Source organism: Cibotium barometz, chromosome 1 (genome assembly GCF_041138505.1).
Source record: "Cibotium barometz isolate CiBa-2024 chromosome 1, ASM4113850v1, whole genome shotgun sequence".
NCBI lineage: Eukaryota > Viridiplantae > Streptophyta > Polypodiopsida > Cyatheales > Cibotiaceae > Cibotium > Cibotium barometz.
Window position 1 is genome coordinate 66,354,816 of NC_141046.1, and position 15,873 is coordinate 66,370,688.

The following is a 15,873-nucleotide window of genomic DNA, read 5'->3' on the forward strand; positions in this document are numbered from 1 at the left end:
GTACATGGACAAGGGTATGTTGCTTTGGCCACTGTAATTTGTTGATTCTGACATTACTGAGAATACGTATTTTATGGTGCATTTTGAGAATATGTAATATTGGTCCTTTTTTGCATCTTCGTATGCTCCATTACTATGATATTTTTGTTTTCGCTATAAATCTACGAGACATGGAGTGAGATATGTATATATGAAGTCACTTGAAATAATGTATTGTGTTTACTTAAAACATGACCTAAATTGGAGAAATTGAGCCTATTTTTTCTGGAACTCTACCTGCCCGCAGCAACGCGCCGGTCCAATACTAGTATGTATCAATACTTACACATCATAAGAATCAATTCACTTGCCTTGAGGGATCAATCAGCTATATAATCTCGTCCCCGTAGGACTTCAAATTCAAACGAAGGGCAGAAAATTAGAGTGGTCCCTACGATTGCATGCTTGCGGGGTTTTGATCAGGAGAGTCTCAGCCGTATTGCTGTGTAATTCTGCTCATTTTAATCAGGGGTTATCTCTCAGAACAAGGCCTAATCTTGAACAGCATCAGCGCAGTGGGCTTCGCAGGAACAGGTTGGAGCTTGCTTCTTTGCCTTACACTAGGAGTTCTTCCGTTTCTGTTAACGGGAGGTTTTGTCTTGCGTTAGGGTTTGTAAGCAACTTTTGTTAAGGTGAAGCTTTACCAGTGCCCATTTGATATTAGGGCTTCAGAGACGTTTCAAAACGCTAAAAGCTGTTTGAGGGCTTGATCTTGTAAACCCCAAGAGCTGTTGGGTGCTCGATTAGCTTTTGTCCCGTACACAAGGTTTGTTCTTAGAATACGTGCTATACCCTAAGTGAGATCTTAGCTATCATTTGGGTTTTGAGATCCGCAAGGGCTTGCGCCGTACTCAGGATCGATTAGGGCTTGTGCCCTACTCACGATGAATTAGGGTTTTCCGTACAAATGATCGATTAGGGTTTGTGCTGTATTAAGGTTTTTGATGTATCTAGGATTCCATTTGAACGCTAAGACTCGAGAGCTTTACTTCTGTGCTTTGATTAGGATTTATGTGGCTCTGCTCATCTCTCATTTGCTTATGCCTTGAAAGAAACCTTTCTTGCTATCATACTCTTAAAATTTGGAGTTTGTCTTGTGCACCTTGGTTAGGGTTTGCAGGGTGATGTTAGAACCCTTGTCTAAATTTTGACTGAAAGCATAATTTGAAGCAGTGAATTCTTGAGAAGACAAGAACGATTTCACGTAACATTTCATCGCCCGATATCTCTCAGTGGTCAGCCACGGAGGCAGACAAGCAGAGTCAAATGGCGCAACAACCCTCACAGCCTGTGGAGGTGGGCGGGGCTCCTGTTGCACCTACTGCCAACGGTATGCCAGGTGTTCCCATTGGCCAGACAGTAATCCCCTTGGTGAACAAGCTTCAAGACATCTTCTCCCAGCTGGGTAGCGCATCCACTATTGATCTTCCACAGGTTGCAGTGGTTGGAAGTCAGAGCAGCGGGAAATCCAGTGTTTTGGAGGCCCTTGTTGGCCGTGACTTCTTGCCTCGAGGCTCGGACATTTGCACCCGCCGCCCTCTTGTGTTGCAGCTTATTCAGTTAGTCAGAAGACTTGATGACAAGTCTGAAGTTGTGGAATGGGGTGAATTTTTGCACACTCCAGGGAAGCGCTTCACAGATTTTGCACTAATTCGGAAGGAGATTCAGGTAAATTTTGCTCTCACCTTTTTGATGTTTGTCCTGGTTGGCTTTGTGTGTGGTGGTGCTTCCTGGCAGTGTGCTGGCACACCAGCAGCTTCACCCAGTGGGTGAGATTTGGAGGGGGTTTGGATGTGGGTGCCCATGGCTTGTATGAAATTGCTTAAAGCTTGCTTTCCCATGTTACTAATCAACAACAATGCAGTTTTTTGGATTTGTCTTCTCACAAGCTAGCCTTGAATGCCTTCTATGCAAGTCAGCGCAATTTCTTGAATGCCTGCAGGCTGAGACAGAGAGGGAACTTGGATCAAACAAAGGCATATGTGACAAGCAAATTCGGCTGAAGATCTTCTCACCAAATGTGTTGAACATAACCTTAGTGGATTTGCCTGGCATCACCAAGGTTCCAGTAGGTGATCAGCCAAGTGATATAGAGTCCCGTGTGAGAACTATGATTCTTTCCTACATCAAACACGAGACATGTATAATACTGGCAGTATCTCCAGCAAATGCTGACCTTGCAAACTCAGATGCCCTTCAAATGGCAAGGATGGCAGACCCAGATGGTATCAACGTTTATTTTTTTGCCAGCATATTATCTTATCGTTGTATTAAACAGCTCTCACACATCACTACCAAGTGTGTCAACTGTTTGTCCACTGTTTTGTGAGCTTTGTTTTACTGTTATATCCAGACTTTGTGACTTGCACCTTTATCTTTATTTTGAAATTTGGCAGGGTCTCGCACGATTGGTGTAATAACGAAGGTATTCAGACCTGTACTGTGCTCATTACTTGTTAGCATCTGTTGAAACTTCTACAGCTTTTACCTCTCTTTTTTGAGCAGTTGGATATAATGGATCGAGGAACGGATGCTCGCAACTTCCTTCTTGGGAATGTCATTCCTCTTCGGCTTGGTTATGTAGGAGTTGTAAATCGAAGTCAAGAGGTAAATCTCACCCTTTTTTAGTTTTCAAAGAGATTGGCTTTGTTTACATGTTTGGGATATGCTTGCTCCTGTTTAGTTTCTTAAGGAAAAGAATCCATAGCAGTGAAGTAGATGTTAATGTCCCAAAAGAAAAAGCAGTAGTAGACATAGATGCATGTGCAATGAGTTCAAACTTCAGAGGAACCATTAGGGTTTAGGGTTTACCTAAGTGTGGGTCATTGTGAGCCCTTATCATAAGGGGGCATCCAACAGAGGCATGTATTGACAATGAGATATTGCAGCCCTTGTAAGGGGTTCAAGGCCCTTAGATTGAGGGCATGTGAAACAGCCCAGAAGGGGTATATTCCGAAAGCCACCCCAAAACTCGTCATGTATGTTGTTTGGTAGATTAAGTGCACCAATAATAAGGGTTTCATGTACCTGAGGCAATATGCAAGAATGACAGGCTGGGAACAGGAGCAGTGCATGGACAGGAGAGGTGCAAGGTGTGTGCGGGTTTGGGTAGCATTACAATAAAAAAACAGCTGTTGAAAGGGGTTCAAGGCCCTTACTAAGTGTTATGTACCTAACACTAATCCTTGGGATTAGGGCGTAATCTGGTCAAGGTTGGGGAACCTTGGATTAGGGGAAGGCCACATCCAGGTTACAGGTGCCTAGGGTTCATTATTGTTGATAATCTAGGGTAATTGGCTATTTATAGCTGCAATGGTCATTATATAAGTGACTTATGGGTTATTGTGATTCATTTAGTCATAGAGTTGGTTGATGGTTTGTGCTTGGACCGGACTCCTGCCATAGACATGGCGGTCTTGCTGAAGGTTCCTTACGATAGGCTCTAGTGGTGTGGGATGCCAGGGTTGATTGGCTTGGCCTGTGGGGCATTGGCTAGGGGGTGATTCTTGATGGAATCTATGGTTGGGAGGTGATTTTGCTTGCACCCTTCTTTATGTACTAACTTTGTGTGTTTAGCTTGTGTATCTGTAACTTGGTTGAACACAATGCTAATCAATACACTTAAATACACTAAGATTTGAAGGACACTTGCTCAAATACAAGAAGTAAATTACTGAATTGACAAGAGACACACAATGAGCCGGACCGGCCGACCCCTCCCTTGAGTAAATTGTATTACTATTGGAGAAATTCAATACATAGCTTCACGGGCATCCATTGCCAAATCCTCCATGCCAATGCATATGAAATTCAGCATTTAGAAAACAATGGTATGTTGATGTAGATCACCAAGGAGCTGCCTTGATGCCCGGCCCGACTTCAGTGCCCATATTCTCTACCATTGGCTCTATGTTCTACCAAGCAAGGTAGCAACATCTTCAAGAGCACATAGGACAAGAGAAATACTACACAGGGCGGCTAAACAAGGAGTCTTGCCCTTCTACTAAGTAAGTAATGACAACACATTGTCCAATTAGCTTACCAGTCTTCATAGAAGTTGTTGCAAGCGGAAGCCTTCGCGTTGGAAGCTTTAGAAGTGTTGATATCTTCGATTTGCCGCAATCCTTCGCGACAAAAGTCTTCAAGAGGATGAAGGGAACCCTGGGAAAGCTTCCCCTATGGTTCAACTTGAGAAAGGAAGGCTGAAATTAGGGTTTTCAGCAAAAAGACCAGAAATTACAGCAAAAATGAGAGCTGTTTTGTTGAATTTCAGTCATTGGGAGTGAGTAGGAGAGTGATTAGCACTTGGAAACACTCTTGGAAGCTTGGAAAACACCCTAGCAAGTTGAGTATGGCTATGGAGAGCTTGGAAATGGAGAGAAATGGTGGAAAAACAGAGTTTTCAACCTCCAAAAATCCTCATGAAGAGAAAACACGAATTTTCTCTTAATAAGTAAGTGAATTGGGGTCCAATCAGGTGAGAGGACATGGGGAGATGCCCATTTATGAGTAAAAAGGAAGATCAGGTCCTGGACATTGAGTCTTGTCCGCCTCGGGACTTCAGTGAGTGTGAACTTATAAATATTGGCTAAGTCCTAAGGGCTATTTGAGCCTAGATTGGGTAACACTTACCACTTGTACACATGCCACACAACCATTTCAGCAGACAGTTTCACACGCACAGTTCACGGGCGGGCGTCTCCTAGTCCGGAACTACACATAGGTCATGCAGGCATGAAAACAGCATGCAATTTCATTTGCAGGCGAGCACATAAAGATGCTATGCAATGCAGCATTGGCATGAGCAATTTCCGTTCATGAAACCATATAAGATCAGGTGTTTCCAGGCAAGTATATGCGATACCAGACCCAGTGGAAAGCCAATCCTCCAGGCGTTTCCGGGCATGTACACAAAGGCACAAGTCCCAGCGGAAAGCCAAGTCCTCCAGATATTCCGGGCATGATAACGTCAAGTCCCAGCGGAATATCATATCCAACTATACAGCATGACACGTGTCAATCACATGCATAGGGACATTCCATAAGCCATGGACACCAATCCAATATGTACATAGTGTGAAAGCAAGAGTGACCCATTCGGGTGGCCAAATGGTGACATTCCCCCCCGCTTCTAAAAAGTTGTCCGTAACTGAAATGCATCCAAATATGCCTGTAGTAATTGCGGGCAATCTCCAAAGAACTCTTCATCTACCCATTCAGCATCAATGGGAAGATAGTTCTTAAACTTCACAAGATAACGCCTCACAACCTTGCCTGCAGTAAGCTTGCGTTCCTTGTGATACACGGGCATTCCATGATGTTTGAACACTTGTGCAAGATATATTTTAACCATATGCTCAGCTTTGATGGTCTTTTTGACCGGCAAGAAATGAGCTTGCTTGCTAAACTTGTCCACAATTGTCCAAATTGCATCATTACCCTGTTGGGTACGTGGCAAGTCCATAATGAAATCCATTGTAATACTTTCCTATGGTTGCGTGGGAATAGGCAATGGCTGAAGCAAACCTGGTGCCTTTTGCCTATCAAATTTGACCTTTTGATAGGTGATACATGCACGTACATGTGCCTCTATGTCCTTCCGCATACCTGGCCAAAAGAAATACCGCTCAATCATGTGCGTAGTAGGCATTATGCCTCTATGACCAGCATATGGAGGAGCATGGCACTCATCCAAAACCTTTTGCCTCATGTCAGACACCACACATAGGCAATTATCTTTCATGAGATAACCCTCTTTGATCACATATGAGGCATGTGCATGACCAGCCATCAAATCAGCCCAAATAGTGGCAAAATCAACATCCGTATGATACAAATCACGCATGGTAGACAAGTCCCCATGAGAGGCAACCGAGATAGCTGCCACATACGGCTTTCGTGACAATGCATCGGCCACCACATTCTTCTTTCTTGGGGTGTGCAAGATCTGAAAATGAAACATAGAGGAAATTGGCCATCCTCATATGCTTCTCTGACAACTTAGTTTGAGTAAGAAAATACCTCAAGCTCTGGTGATCTGTCTTCATAGTGAAATCAGTCCCAAGAAGGTAATGTTTCCATATAGTAAGTGCATGAATTACAGCCAAGAGCTCTTTCTCATAAATGCCAAGAGATAGCTCTGCATCATGCAATCTACGACTCTCATAAGCCACGGCATGTCCCTCTTGATTAAGGACAGCCCCTATGCAATTTCCAGATGCATCACATTCCACACAAAAAGGCTTTTGCAAATCCGGAACGATCAACACTGGACCATGAGTAGTTGCATCTTTCAATTTGAGGAATGCATCTCTCTCTACATTAGTCCATTTGAACACGGCCTTCTTCTTTGTCAAATCATGCAAAGGAGAAGCAATCCATGCAAAGTGCCGAATGAACCTGCGGTTCGGTAGTAAGAGCATAATCCAAGAAAACTACGGATCTCATGCACCGAACTCAATTTGGGCCAATTCCGAATTGCATCAATCTTTGCAGGATCCATCCGCACTCCATCTTTGGACACAATATGCCCAAGATAATGTATCTCTGACAAGAAGAACTCACTCTTCTTTGCATTTATGAAGAGTTTATGCTTATGGAGCTCTTCAAAAACAATAGCCAAATGAGCTTATGCTCTTCTTCGGTCTTCGAGAAGACTAGGATGTCATCAAAGAAGACACCTGTAAATTTCCTGTACCCACGGAATATGCGATCCATCATTCTATTGAATGTAGCCGGGGCATTTGTAAGACCAAAAGGCATAACAAGATACTCATAAAGCCCAAATGCTGTCCTAAAAGCAGTTTTGTGTACATCCTCAGGTACCACACGCACTTGATGATATCCACTCTTGAGATCAATTCGGCTAAAGCATGCCGATCCATCCAACTTGTCAAGGATGTCGTCTATGCGTGGAATCGGAAACCGATTCTTGATGGTAAGCTTATTCAAAGCTCTATAATCCACACACATACGAAAGGATCCATCCTTCTTTTGAACCAAGAGGACGGGTGAACAATATGAAGAAGAGCTTGGCTGAACCAAACCCTTCTCAAGAAGCTCATTCACTTGCTTCATGATCTCCTCTTTTTGGGATGCACTTACATGATAGGCTGGTCTATTAGGTGGTGAGCTACCCGGCACAAGATCAATGCGATGATCTTCCGGTCGTACAGGTGGTAACTCATTTGGTAACTCATCAGCAAAACAATCATTGTGCTCTTGCAAAAATTTCAGCCTATCATTACAAAGAGTGTTTACATGTACATTATTTTTCTCTACAGGATCTCGTATAAAAATCAAGTACGCAAAAATACTCTCTTTCATTACTTTCTTAATTTGTACATGAGATACAAGGGGAATGGTATCACCCTCTTCACCAGCATCAATTACATGTTCTCGGCCTTTATGCATGAAGGTGATCCTGTTAGTCTTGTAAGCCTTGCACGGATCAATACGTGTATGCCAAGGCTTTCCAAGCAATACATCACAGCTATTCAAAGGCGCCACAAGAAAATCCTCATGATCCACATAGCCTTGAATGTGTATGTGCAACTTGCCAAAAATAGGCATGACTTGCACTTCTCTACCAACAAATGTAGCCCCTGCTTCAATTTGAGGACCCATGTCCTCCACTTCAATACCCAAAGCAGTTGCCATTTGAGTGGATATGAAATTTTCAGATGCACAATCATCAAACATGAACAAAGCGGACTGATCTTTGAGTTGTCCCCAAGCTTTGCATACAACCCTATCTTTGCTATCATGTGAAGTGTTGCCCTGCACATCCGGAACCATATGCACATTAGGCTTCGGTACATTAGCATTTTCAGCTTTGTTCTTCTTATTTGGGCATGCTCTTGCCATGTGCTCAGTGCTGCCACAAGTAAAGCATTTGCCTTCATGCATATATTGCTCCTTCTTCTAAGCACTAAGACCAAAGTTTGCCGGCTTATAAGAGTGCTTTTTAGCAAACTTATTTTCAGCTTTTGGACCTGATTTGGCTTGGTTTTGGTCCCTTTTAGGTGGCTGTCCATCATTTTGCAGGTTTTGGACAGCCCTCTCTTTGCCTTGAAATGAGGGTTTAGCTTTATTGGATCGACTCAATTTGAGTTCCAATTGCTCGGTGGCGGTGGCGGCTGCGATTAATTGGTGTAAGGTATGACCAGGGTACATTTGTAATCCCGCTTTGTGCACGGGTTGCAATCCCGATTGAAACCTTCTCTTCCTTTCCGCCTCGGTGACATGCATAAATGGAGACACCTCCAAGAGCACTTTCCAAAACTTTTGTACATATGCATTTACCGATTCCCCCTCATTTTGCTTTACCCAATCCCACTTCATTGTTATCTCATTCAATGCGTTGGGAGGCAAGAATTGAGCATAGAACCTCTCCTTGAACTCTTCCCATGATCTAACAGGATTCGGTGAGAGCTTCTCCGTGAGCCACCAATGGGCAGCAGTGCCTTTCATGAACATGCTTACATGCCGGATCATGGATTTCTGAGTGAAATCCTCATCGATGTCATGTGCATCATAGATGCCATGGACATTCTCAGGGCTAGATCCAGAAGAGGCAGCCAGATAAAGAGCAGAACCAGATAGAACCAGAATGATCAGAGCCTCAGGTGTCTCATCTGAGGTGGACATGGAGCAGAGCATGGATCAGATGGCTGTCGGCTGCAGAGGACAGTGTATGCTGGCTGCCAGAGGAGATGTCGGCTTACGTCAGCAGAGGGTGGGCAGCATGCGCATCAAAGACAAAGGACCAGCAGCAGTCGGGCAGGGCAAAAAGTGATTGTTTGGACATGGAACTGGCCGACCAGCACTCGGCCAGCATAAAGTGTCCAGAGACTCATATAAAAAGGTCCACATGCTCAAGGCTTTATTGATTCTCTCCCACTAGGGGATTGGATCCTTAGAGGTCCCATAGGGGACAGATTTTAGGGTTAACAACCTTTTTATGAAGGCAGCCCATGGCTGCAAAGATATGTACCTTTTTGTACCATAGTATATACTGAAATTCCAGCACTTCTCACTCTCTCTCTCTACTCTCTCTCTACCTGCGTTTTGCATCAGATGGTGCGTTTTTGCATCAGAAGTTTTTCAAGAGTGTTTAGGGCTGAAAGAAGACTACCCAGAGCTTCCGCGTGTTACATTGGTATCAGAGCATCAGGCTCAGCAAAACTAAACACTGATTCAGTCCCAGATGATGGTGTACAGGTCCAAGGTACAGGAAAGTACACAGATTCGAAGCCCAAGGCGGGAACACAGATCGGGAAGAACTCCCAGGAGGTTTGTTGGTGGTGTTCCACAGTGCCAGATGGGGATGGCAGTTCCGTGAGCCAGATAGGTTCTAAGGGAACGGTCCCAAGGGAGGTTGATCCTCCAAGGGTGATGTGAGAGTGCCAGACTCAGTTCCAGGAATGAAGACCAAGACGGTGTTCAAAGTCAGGGCAGGAATGGATTGTGGACTAGAGGAAGACCAGATGCATAGATCTTCATCAGAGACAGAGTGGTTTGGAGAGCAGACCGGATTTTCAGAGAGAAAGGGTTGCCAGGAATGGATGATGACAGAGGGACTTCGGGACAGGATTGGGATGATGACAGTCATCCAAGAGCAGGTTGGATGATGACAGAGGGACTTCGGGACAGGATTGGGATGATGACAGTCATCCAAGAGCAGGTTGGATTCCCGTCATCAAGTTTAGCAGAGGGGGATGTCATGTGCATCATAGATGCCATGGACATTCTCAGGGCTAGATCCAGAAGAGGCAGCCAGATAAAGAGCAGAACCAGATAGAACCAGAATGATCAGAGCCTCAGGTGTCTCATCTGAGGTGGACATGGAGCAGAGCATGGATCAGATGGCTGTCGGCTGCAGAGGACAGTGTATGCTGGCTGCCAGAGGAGATGTCGGCTTACGTCAGCAGAGAGTGGGCAGCATGCGCATCAAAGACAAAGGACCAGCAGCAATCGGGCAGGGCAAAAAGTGATTGTTTGGACATGGAACTGGCCGACCAGCAGAGACTCATATAAAAAGGTCCACATGCTCAAGGCTTTATTGATTCTCTCCCACTAGGGGATTGGATCCTTAGAGGTCCCATAGGGGACAGATTTTAGGGTTAACAACCTTTTTATGAAGGCAGCCCATGGCTGCAAAGATATGTACCTTTTTGTACCATAGTATATACTGAAATTCCAGCACTTCTCACTCTCTCTCTCTACTCTCTCTCTACCTGCGTTTTTGCATCAGATGGTGCGTTTTTGCATCAGAAGGTTTTCAAGAGTGTTTAGGGCTGAAAGAAGACTACCCAGTTTTTGCATCAGATGGTGCGTTTTTGCATCAGAAGGTTTTCAAGAGTGTTTAGGGCTGAAAGAAGACTACCCAGAGCTTCCGCACGTTACAAATCCTCATCACTGAAAGCAATATCAAACAGGGCAATAAAAGCAAGTGCCTTTGATGCATCATATTTCCCATGATATGTGTTAAACTTCACAGATTTGTCTCCGGCTTTGAAGTCACGAGACTTTGATGCATGTGTGTGCATCTCAACATGTTTTCCCCCATGTTTGTCCATTGGGACAGCTCCTGTGACTGGCATCATTTTTGGACCAAAAGGTGATGCATAAGGCATAGATACATGTGTCCTGTAAGCATGAGGCATGGTTGGCCCCTCAACATGCATTGATACATTTTCAGCCATAACTTCTCCCTCACGAGCACACTCGAAGACATGAGGCATGCGAGATACGCGGAATACCCTGCACCAACAGAAAATTGCAGTCCATGTTGCATGTGTTGTGTATGTACATTTTCAGCCGGCAATGGCATTTGACATACATTTTGACCACTGCCATAAACATTGTATCCTTCACGGGCTACATGAGGTATTCTTGCATGGCGTGAAGTCACTGATTGTTCCTCTCCCATAGCATGGAGATTTATCCTCTTAGACATAAGTTCTTGTTCGGGCACCAGTGGGGATTCCAAGACATGTGGGATGGTTGCCTTTTCTGCATAGGCATCCTTGGTACGAGCCAAGTATGCACGTGCTGCATCCCTCGGTTGCATGTGCAACTCTTGAGCAATCATTGCCATTGCATGATCCATATAAGATTCAGCTTTCTTGGCCTTCAAACGATCATGTACCAATGGATCCTCGCGGCGATAGAGATTCAATTCTTCTTGTTGTGCATGGAGAAGAGCCTGCATACGAGTAAGTTCAGCCCTCAAAACTATGGACTCTTCTTCTTGCATCTTCTCTTTGCCACGGGACGGCTGTCTCACATATTCATGTTCCCTATTGTGCACCACATGAGTTTGCTCATCCTGTAAAGCATTGGAGGCATGCATTTCATTGTCCCTGCCTCTTGTATTAGCATCTCCAACATTCATTGTATGGCTGTCCATAATGTTCTAAGTGTAGAGATAGCTAGTGTTCACGGTGATCGTCTCTCACGATAGAAGTGAAAGAGAACCGTATGCTCTGATACCAATGTAACTTGGTTGAACACAATGCTAATCAATACACTTAAATACACTAAGATTTGAAGAACACTTGCTCAAATATAAGAAGTAAATTGCTGAATTGACAAGAGACACACAATGAGCCAGAACGGCCGACCCCTCCCTTGAGTAAATTGTATTACTATTGGAGAAATTCAATACATAGCTTCACGGGCATCCATTGCCAAATCCTCCATGCCAATGCATATGAAATTCAGCATTTAGAAAACAATGGTATGTCGATGTAGATCACCAAGGAGCTGCCTTGATGCCCGGCCCAACTTCAGTGCCCATATTCTCTACCATTGGCTCTATGTTCTACCAAGCAAGGTAGCAACATCTTCAAGAGCACATAGGACAAGAGAAATACTACACAGGGCGGCTAAACAAGGAGTCCTGCCCTTCTACTAAGTAAGTAATGACAACACATTGTCCAATTAGCTTACCAATCTTCATAGAAGTTGTTGCAAGCGGAAGCCTTCGCGTTGGAAGCTTTAGAAGTGTTGATATCTTCGATTTGCCGCAATCCTTTGCGACAAAAGTCTTCAAGAGGATAAAGGGAACCCTGGGAAAGCTTCCCCTATGGTTCAACTTGAGAAAGGAAGGCTGAAATTAGGGTTTTCAGCAAAAAGACCAGAAATTACAGCAAAAATGAGAGTTGTTTTGCTGAATTTCAGTCATTGGGAGTGAGTAGGAGAGTGATTAGCACTTGGAAACACTCTTGGAAGCTTGGAAAACACCCTAGCAAGTTGGGTATGGCTATGGAGAGCTTGGAAATGGAGAGAAATGGTGGAAAAACAGAGTTTTCAGCCTCCAAAAATCCTCATGAAGAGAAAACACGAATTTTCTCTTAATAAGTAAGTGAATTGGGGTCCAATCAGGTGAGAGGACATGGGGAGATGCCCATTTATGAGTAAAAAGGAAGATCAGGTCCTGGACATTGAGTCTTGTCCGCCTCGGGACTTCAGTGAGTGTGAACTTGGAAGTGGTCATAATTTATAAGACTTTTGGTTGCCCAAACTTTAATGAAGTGGGAACGCACTCACTTATAAATATTGGCTAAGTCCTAAGGGCTATTTGAGCCTAGATTGGGTAACACTTACCACTTGTTCACATGCCACACAACCATTTCAGCAGACAGTTTCACACGCACGGTTCACGGGCGGGCGTCTCCTAGTCCGGAACTACACATAGGTCATGCAGGCATGAAAACAGCATGCAATTTCATTTGCAGGCGAGCACATAAAGATGCTATGCAATGCAGCATTGGCATGAGCAATTTCCGTTCATGAAACCATATAAGATCAGGTGTTTCCAGGCAAGTATATGCGATACCAGACCCAGTGGAAAGCCAATCCTCCAGGCGTTTCCGGGCATGTACACAAAGGCACAAGTCCCAGCGGAAAGCCAAGTCCTCCAGATATTCCGGGCATGATAACGTCAAGTCCCAGCGGAATATCATATCCAACTATACAGCATGACACGTGTCAATCACATGCATAGGGACATTCCATAAGCCATGGACACCAATCCAATATGTACATAGTGTGAAAGCAAGAGTGACCCATTCGGGTGGCCAAATGGTGACAGTATCAGGTGGTCCTATGGAGGCTTTACAGTTGGTAAACCATAAGATTAATTTGGTTCCAATCCACAATACAAGATGAGCCAGCTGGAAGAGGACGAGGTTGCCCAACAATTGTCGGCATATATCTCTGGATGGGACAAATACGTAGGACTAAATCTCCCCTAGGGAGCTCTAGTGCATTTGAAGCACAAGGACGGTACATGGTGGATGCGTGTGAATTATAAAAAGTTGAATAAAGTTACAATAGGTATCCTCTTTCCAGAGCGGATGATTTGATAGATATGTTGCAGGGTGCTGCTTATTTTACGAAGATTGACCTTCGTATTGGTTATCACGAGATACGTATATATGAGGAGCATGTCTTTAAGATAGGTTTCCATATGCGATATGGCCATTACAAGTTTCTCGTATTACCTTTTGGGCCCACAAATGCTCTTGCTACGTTTTAGCAAATGATGAATGATCTCTTTCGAGATTATTTAGGGAAATTCATTGTTCTGTTCTTAGATGACATTTTAGTCTATAGTCGTACCCTCGAGGAGCATGTTGAGCATCTCAAGGTAGTCTTGGGGATTTTGAGATGGGAACAATTATATGCTAAACTTTCTAAGTGTTTTTTTTTGGAGGGAGCTCACATACCTACGTCATCGAATTGTATGAGCATTGAGCTTGAGCGGATCCAAAAGGTGTTATGTTTGGAAAAGAGCCTCTGTCACGATAGGGGCAGTCCCCATCTCCGCTCGCACAATCTCATATGGCTTACTCTTGATCATGTGCAAGCTCAGCATTACTAGTGGCCTCTCCATCGGCTTTCATATACCTCTCCTGTATGTGTCACAGCAGGTTACCTTCTCCGTCTCCTTCTGTGGTATAAATTGGGACCCCAAATGGGAGCTCTATACAATAATGCAGGTGTGACTAATGTGTCAAACAGCCAGAGCTTTGTCCTTGGCTCTTGAAACTGTATCCGTGAGCAATGCCTCTCAAGTGACCCCAGAGCTGCATACTCTCACATCAATCTGGTTTCGTCTGCCTTCCGCATAGAGAACTGAGGCCTGGCAAAAGTGATCCCAAGATATACATAGGAGGCCACATACTCCACGGGCTGCCCACTATATGTAAACTGAGGTGCGGATTTGGCTACCCATTGTGGGGATGTGTTAAAGATCACAACCTTGGTCTTCCCAAAGCTCACCGTGAGGTCTTGATCCTCGCAAAAAGCCCGTAATGTATCTAGGTGCCTTTGCAGCCCCTCTGGTTTATTAGAGATAAGGACAATGTCATCTGCATACAAGAAGATAGGTATCAAGACTCGTGCCAACTGTGCTCCTGGTCCTCCTTGTCTATCTATGTAGTGAGATATCTCAATGTATACCCCAAAGAGAGTAGGAGACGGGGCAGCCATGTTTCACTCTGATAGTGTTGTTTATGACATTTGAGTCACCGCCCGGGACCCTTACTCTGCCAGTGACGGACTCGTACAATGAGAGCATCCCCCAAAGCATATCTGTTGGTACTCCCATATCCTGCAGTTGCCTCATCAATCTGGCTTGTGGGACGGTGTCAAAAGCCTTGCGGAAATCCACAAAGCAACAGTATATGTGATGCCCATGAGCTCTCCCCTCCTCAATGATGCCCCATAATGTGAAAATGTGATCCAGTGTGGAGTGTCCTCTCCGAAAACCTGCCTGCCCTGGTGCTGAGTCTTTGCTCCTCAGCCCATCTGCTGAGCTCATGCTCCAAGATCGATCCATAAATCTTGGCCAATGTGTGACCAATCATAATAGTCTTGCAATTGCCGGGGTCCATGGGGTCAAATGGGCACAATAGTTTTCGAGGACCAACTTTCAGGAAAACCCTCGCATACTGCCCTGTTAAACATATGAACCAAGAGCGAAACCAACACATCCCTGGCATGGAGAAATGCTCGGCAAGCAGCCCATCATGATCTTGGCTCTCCCATTCTGCATCCCGTCGCAAAGGAGAGAGTTGGCGTTGACATTCACAAAAGACCACAAGGGGCTATGATACCAAATGTATGCAAGGGGGGATGTGAATTACTAACATATTTCAGTCCTTGTCTGCCTTGACATTCTATTTTATCGTGCAGTGATACATTCATGGCAGATTAAGTGGAAAACAAGAATTCTGTGCTTTGGCATTGGTTTAACATCTAATTCTTATATGCACGAAAAAACATTAATGTTGACGTCTCTGCACTTTGTTTGGGTGTAAGAACAGGACATTCTTGGAAACAAAAGCATTCGTGATGCACTTGCCTATGAGGAAAACTTCTTCCGCTCTCGTCCGGTCGGTTGCTTTTGTTAACTCTTTCATAGATATTGGTTTTAGAACAATCTACTTGACATTTAGATACTTATTTTCTCCTTTCTTTGTGGCAATATATGCTGGCAGGTTTATCACAATCTAGCTGATCGCTGTGGTATTCCTCAGCTAGCAAAGAAGCTAAACAATGTAGGCATTTCCAAATATACAATGTTTTGTGCTTTTCACCTGCATGCTTACCCTCTAGGAGACGAGCAAAAATGGATTTTAATCTGTGAGACCTTGCTTTGCTTACAGATTCTGGTGCAACACATCAAAACAATTCTACCTGATATGAAAGCCCGCATCAATACACAAATGGTCACCCTTTCAAAAGAGCTGGTTAGCTATGGAGAACTCACTGAATCGAAAGTGAGCAGGGTCTCTCTCCCTTATGTTTGCTGTACTCTCT

At 44.3% G+C, this 15,873-nt stretch overlaps 1 protein-coding gene across 4 annotated transcripts in view; it reads left to right on the forward strand.

Annotated features, from left to right (window-relative positions):
- Positions 1-316: 316 nt before the first annotated feature.
- LOC147642347 (dynamin-related protein 3A-like) overlaps positions 317-15,873 on the forward strand; it is a 35,088-nt gene continuing 19,531 nt past the window's right edge. The window contains exons 1-8 of one of the 4 annotated variants that reach the window (XM_086805553.1): positions 317-573; positions 1,213-1,707; positions 1,982-2,264; positions 2,436-2,464; positions 2,545-2,646; positions 15,378-15,446; positions 15,552-15,611; positions 15,720-15,833. In XM_086805553.1, the coding sequence (XP_086661679.1) occupies positions 1,306-1,707; positions 1,982-2,264; positions 2,436-2,464; positions 2,545-2,646; positions 15,378-15,446; positions 15,552-15,611; positions 15,720-15,833 (1,059 nt within the window). In that variant the 5' untranslated portion in view covers positions 317-573; positions 1,213-1,305. Of the gene's footprint in view, positions 574-1,212; positions 1,708-1,981; positions 2,265-2,435; positions 2,465-2,544; positions 2,647-15,377; positions 15,447-15,551; positions 15,612-15,719; positions 15,843-15,873 lie in introns of all 4 variants that reach the window. The other 3 variants (XM_086805534.1, XM_086805543.1, XM_086805562.1) reach the window with 3 other exon arrangements.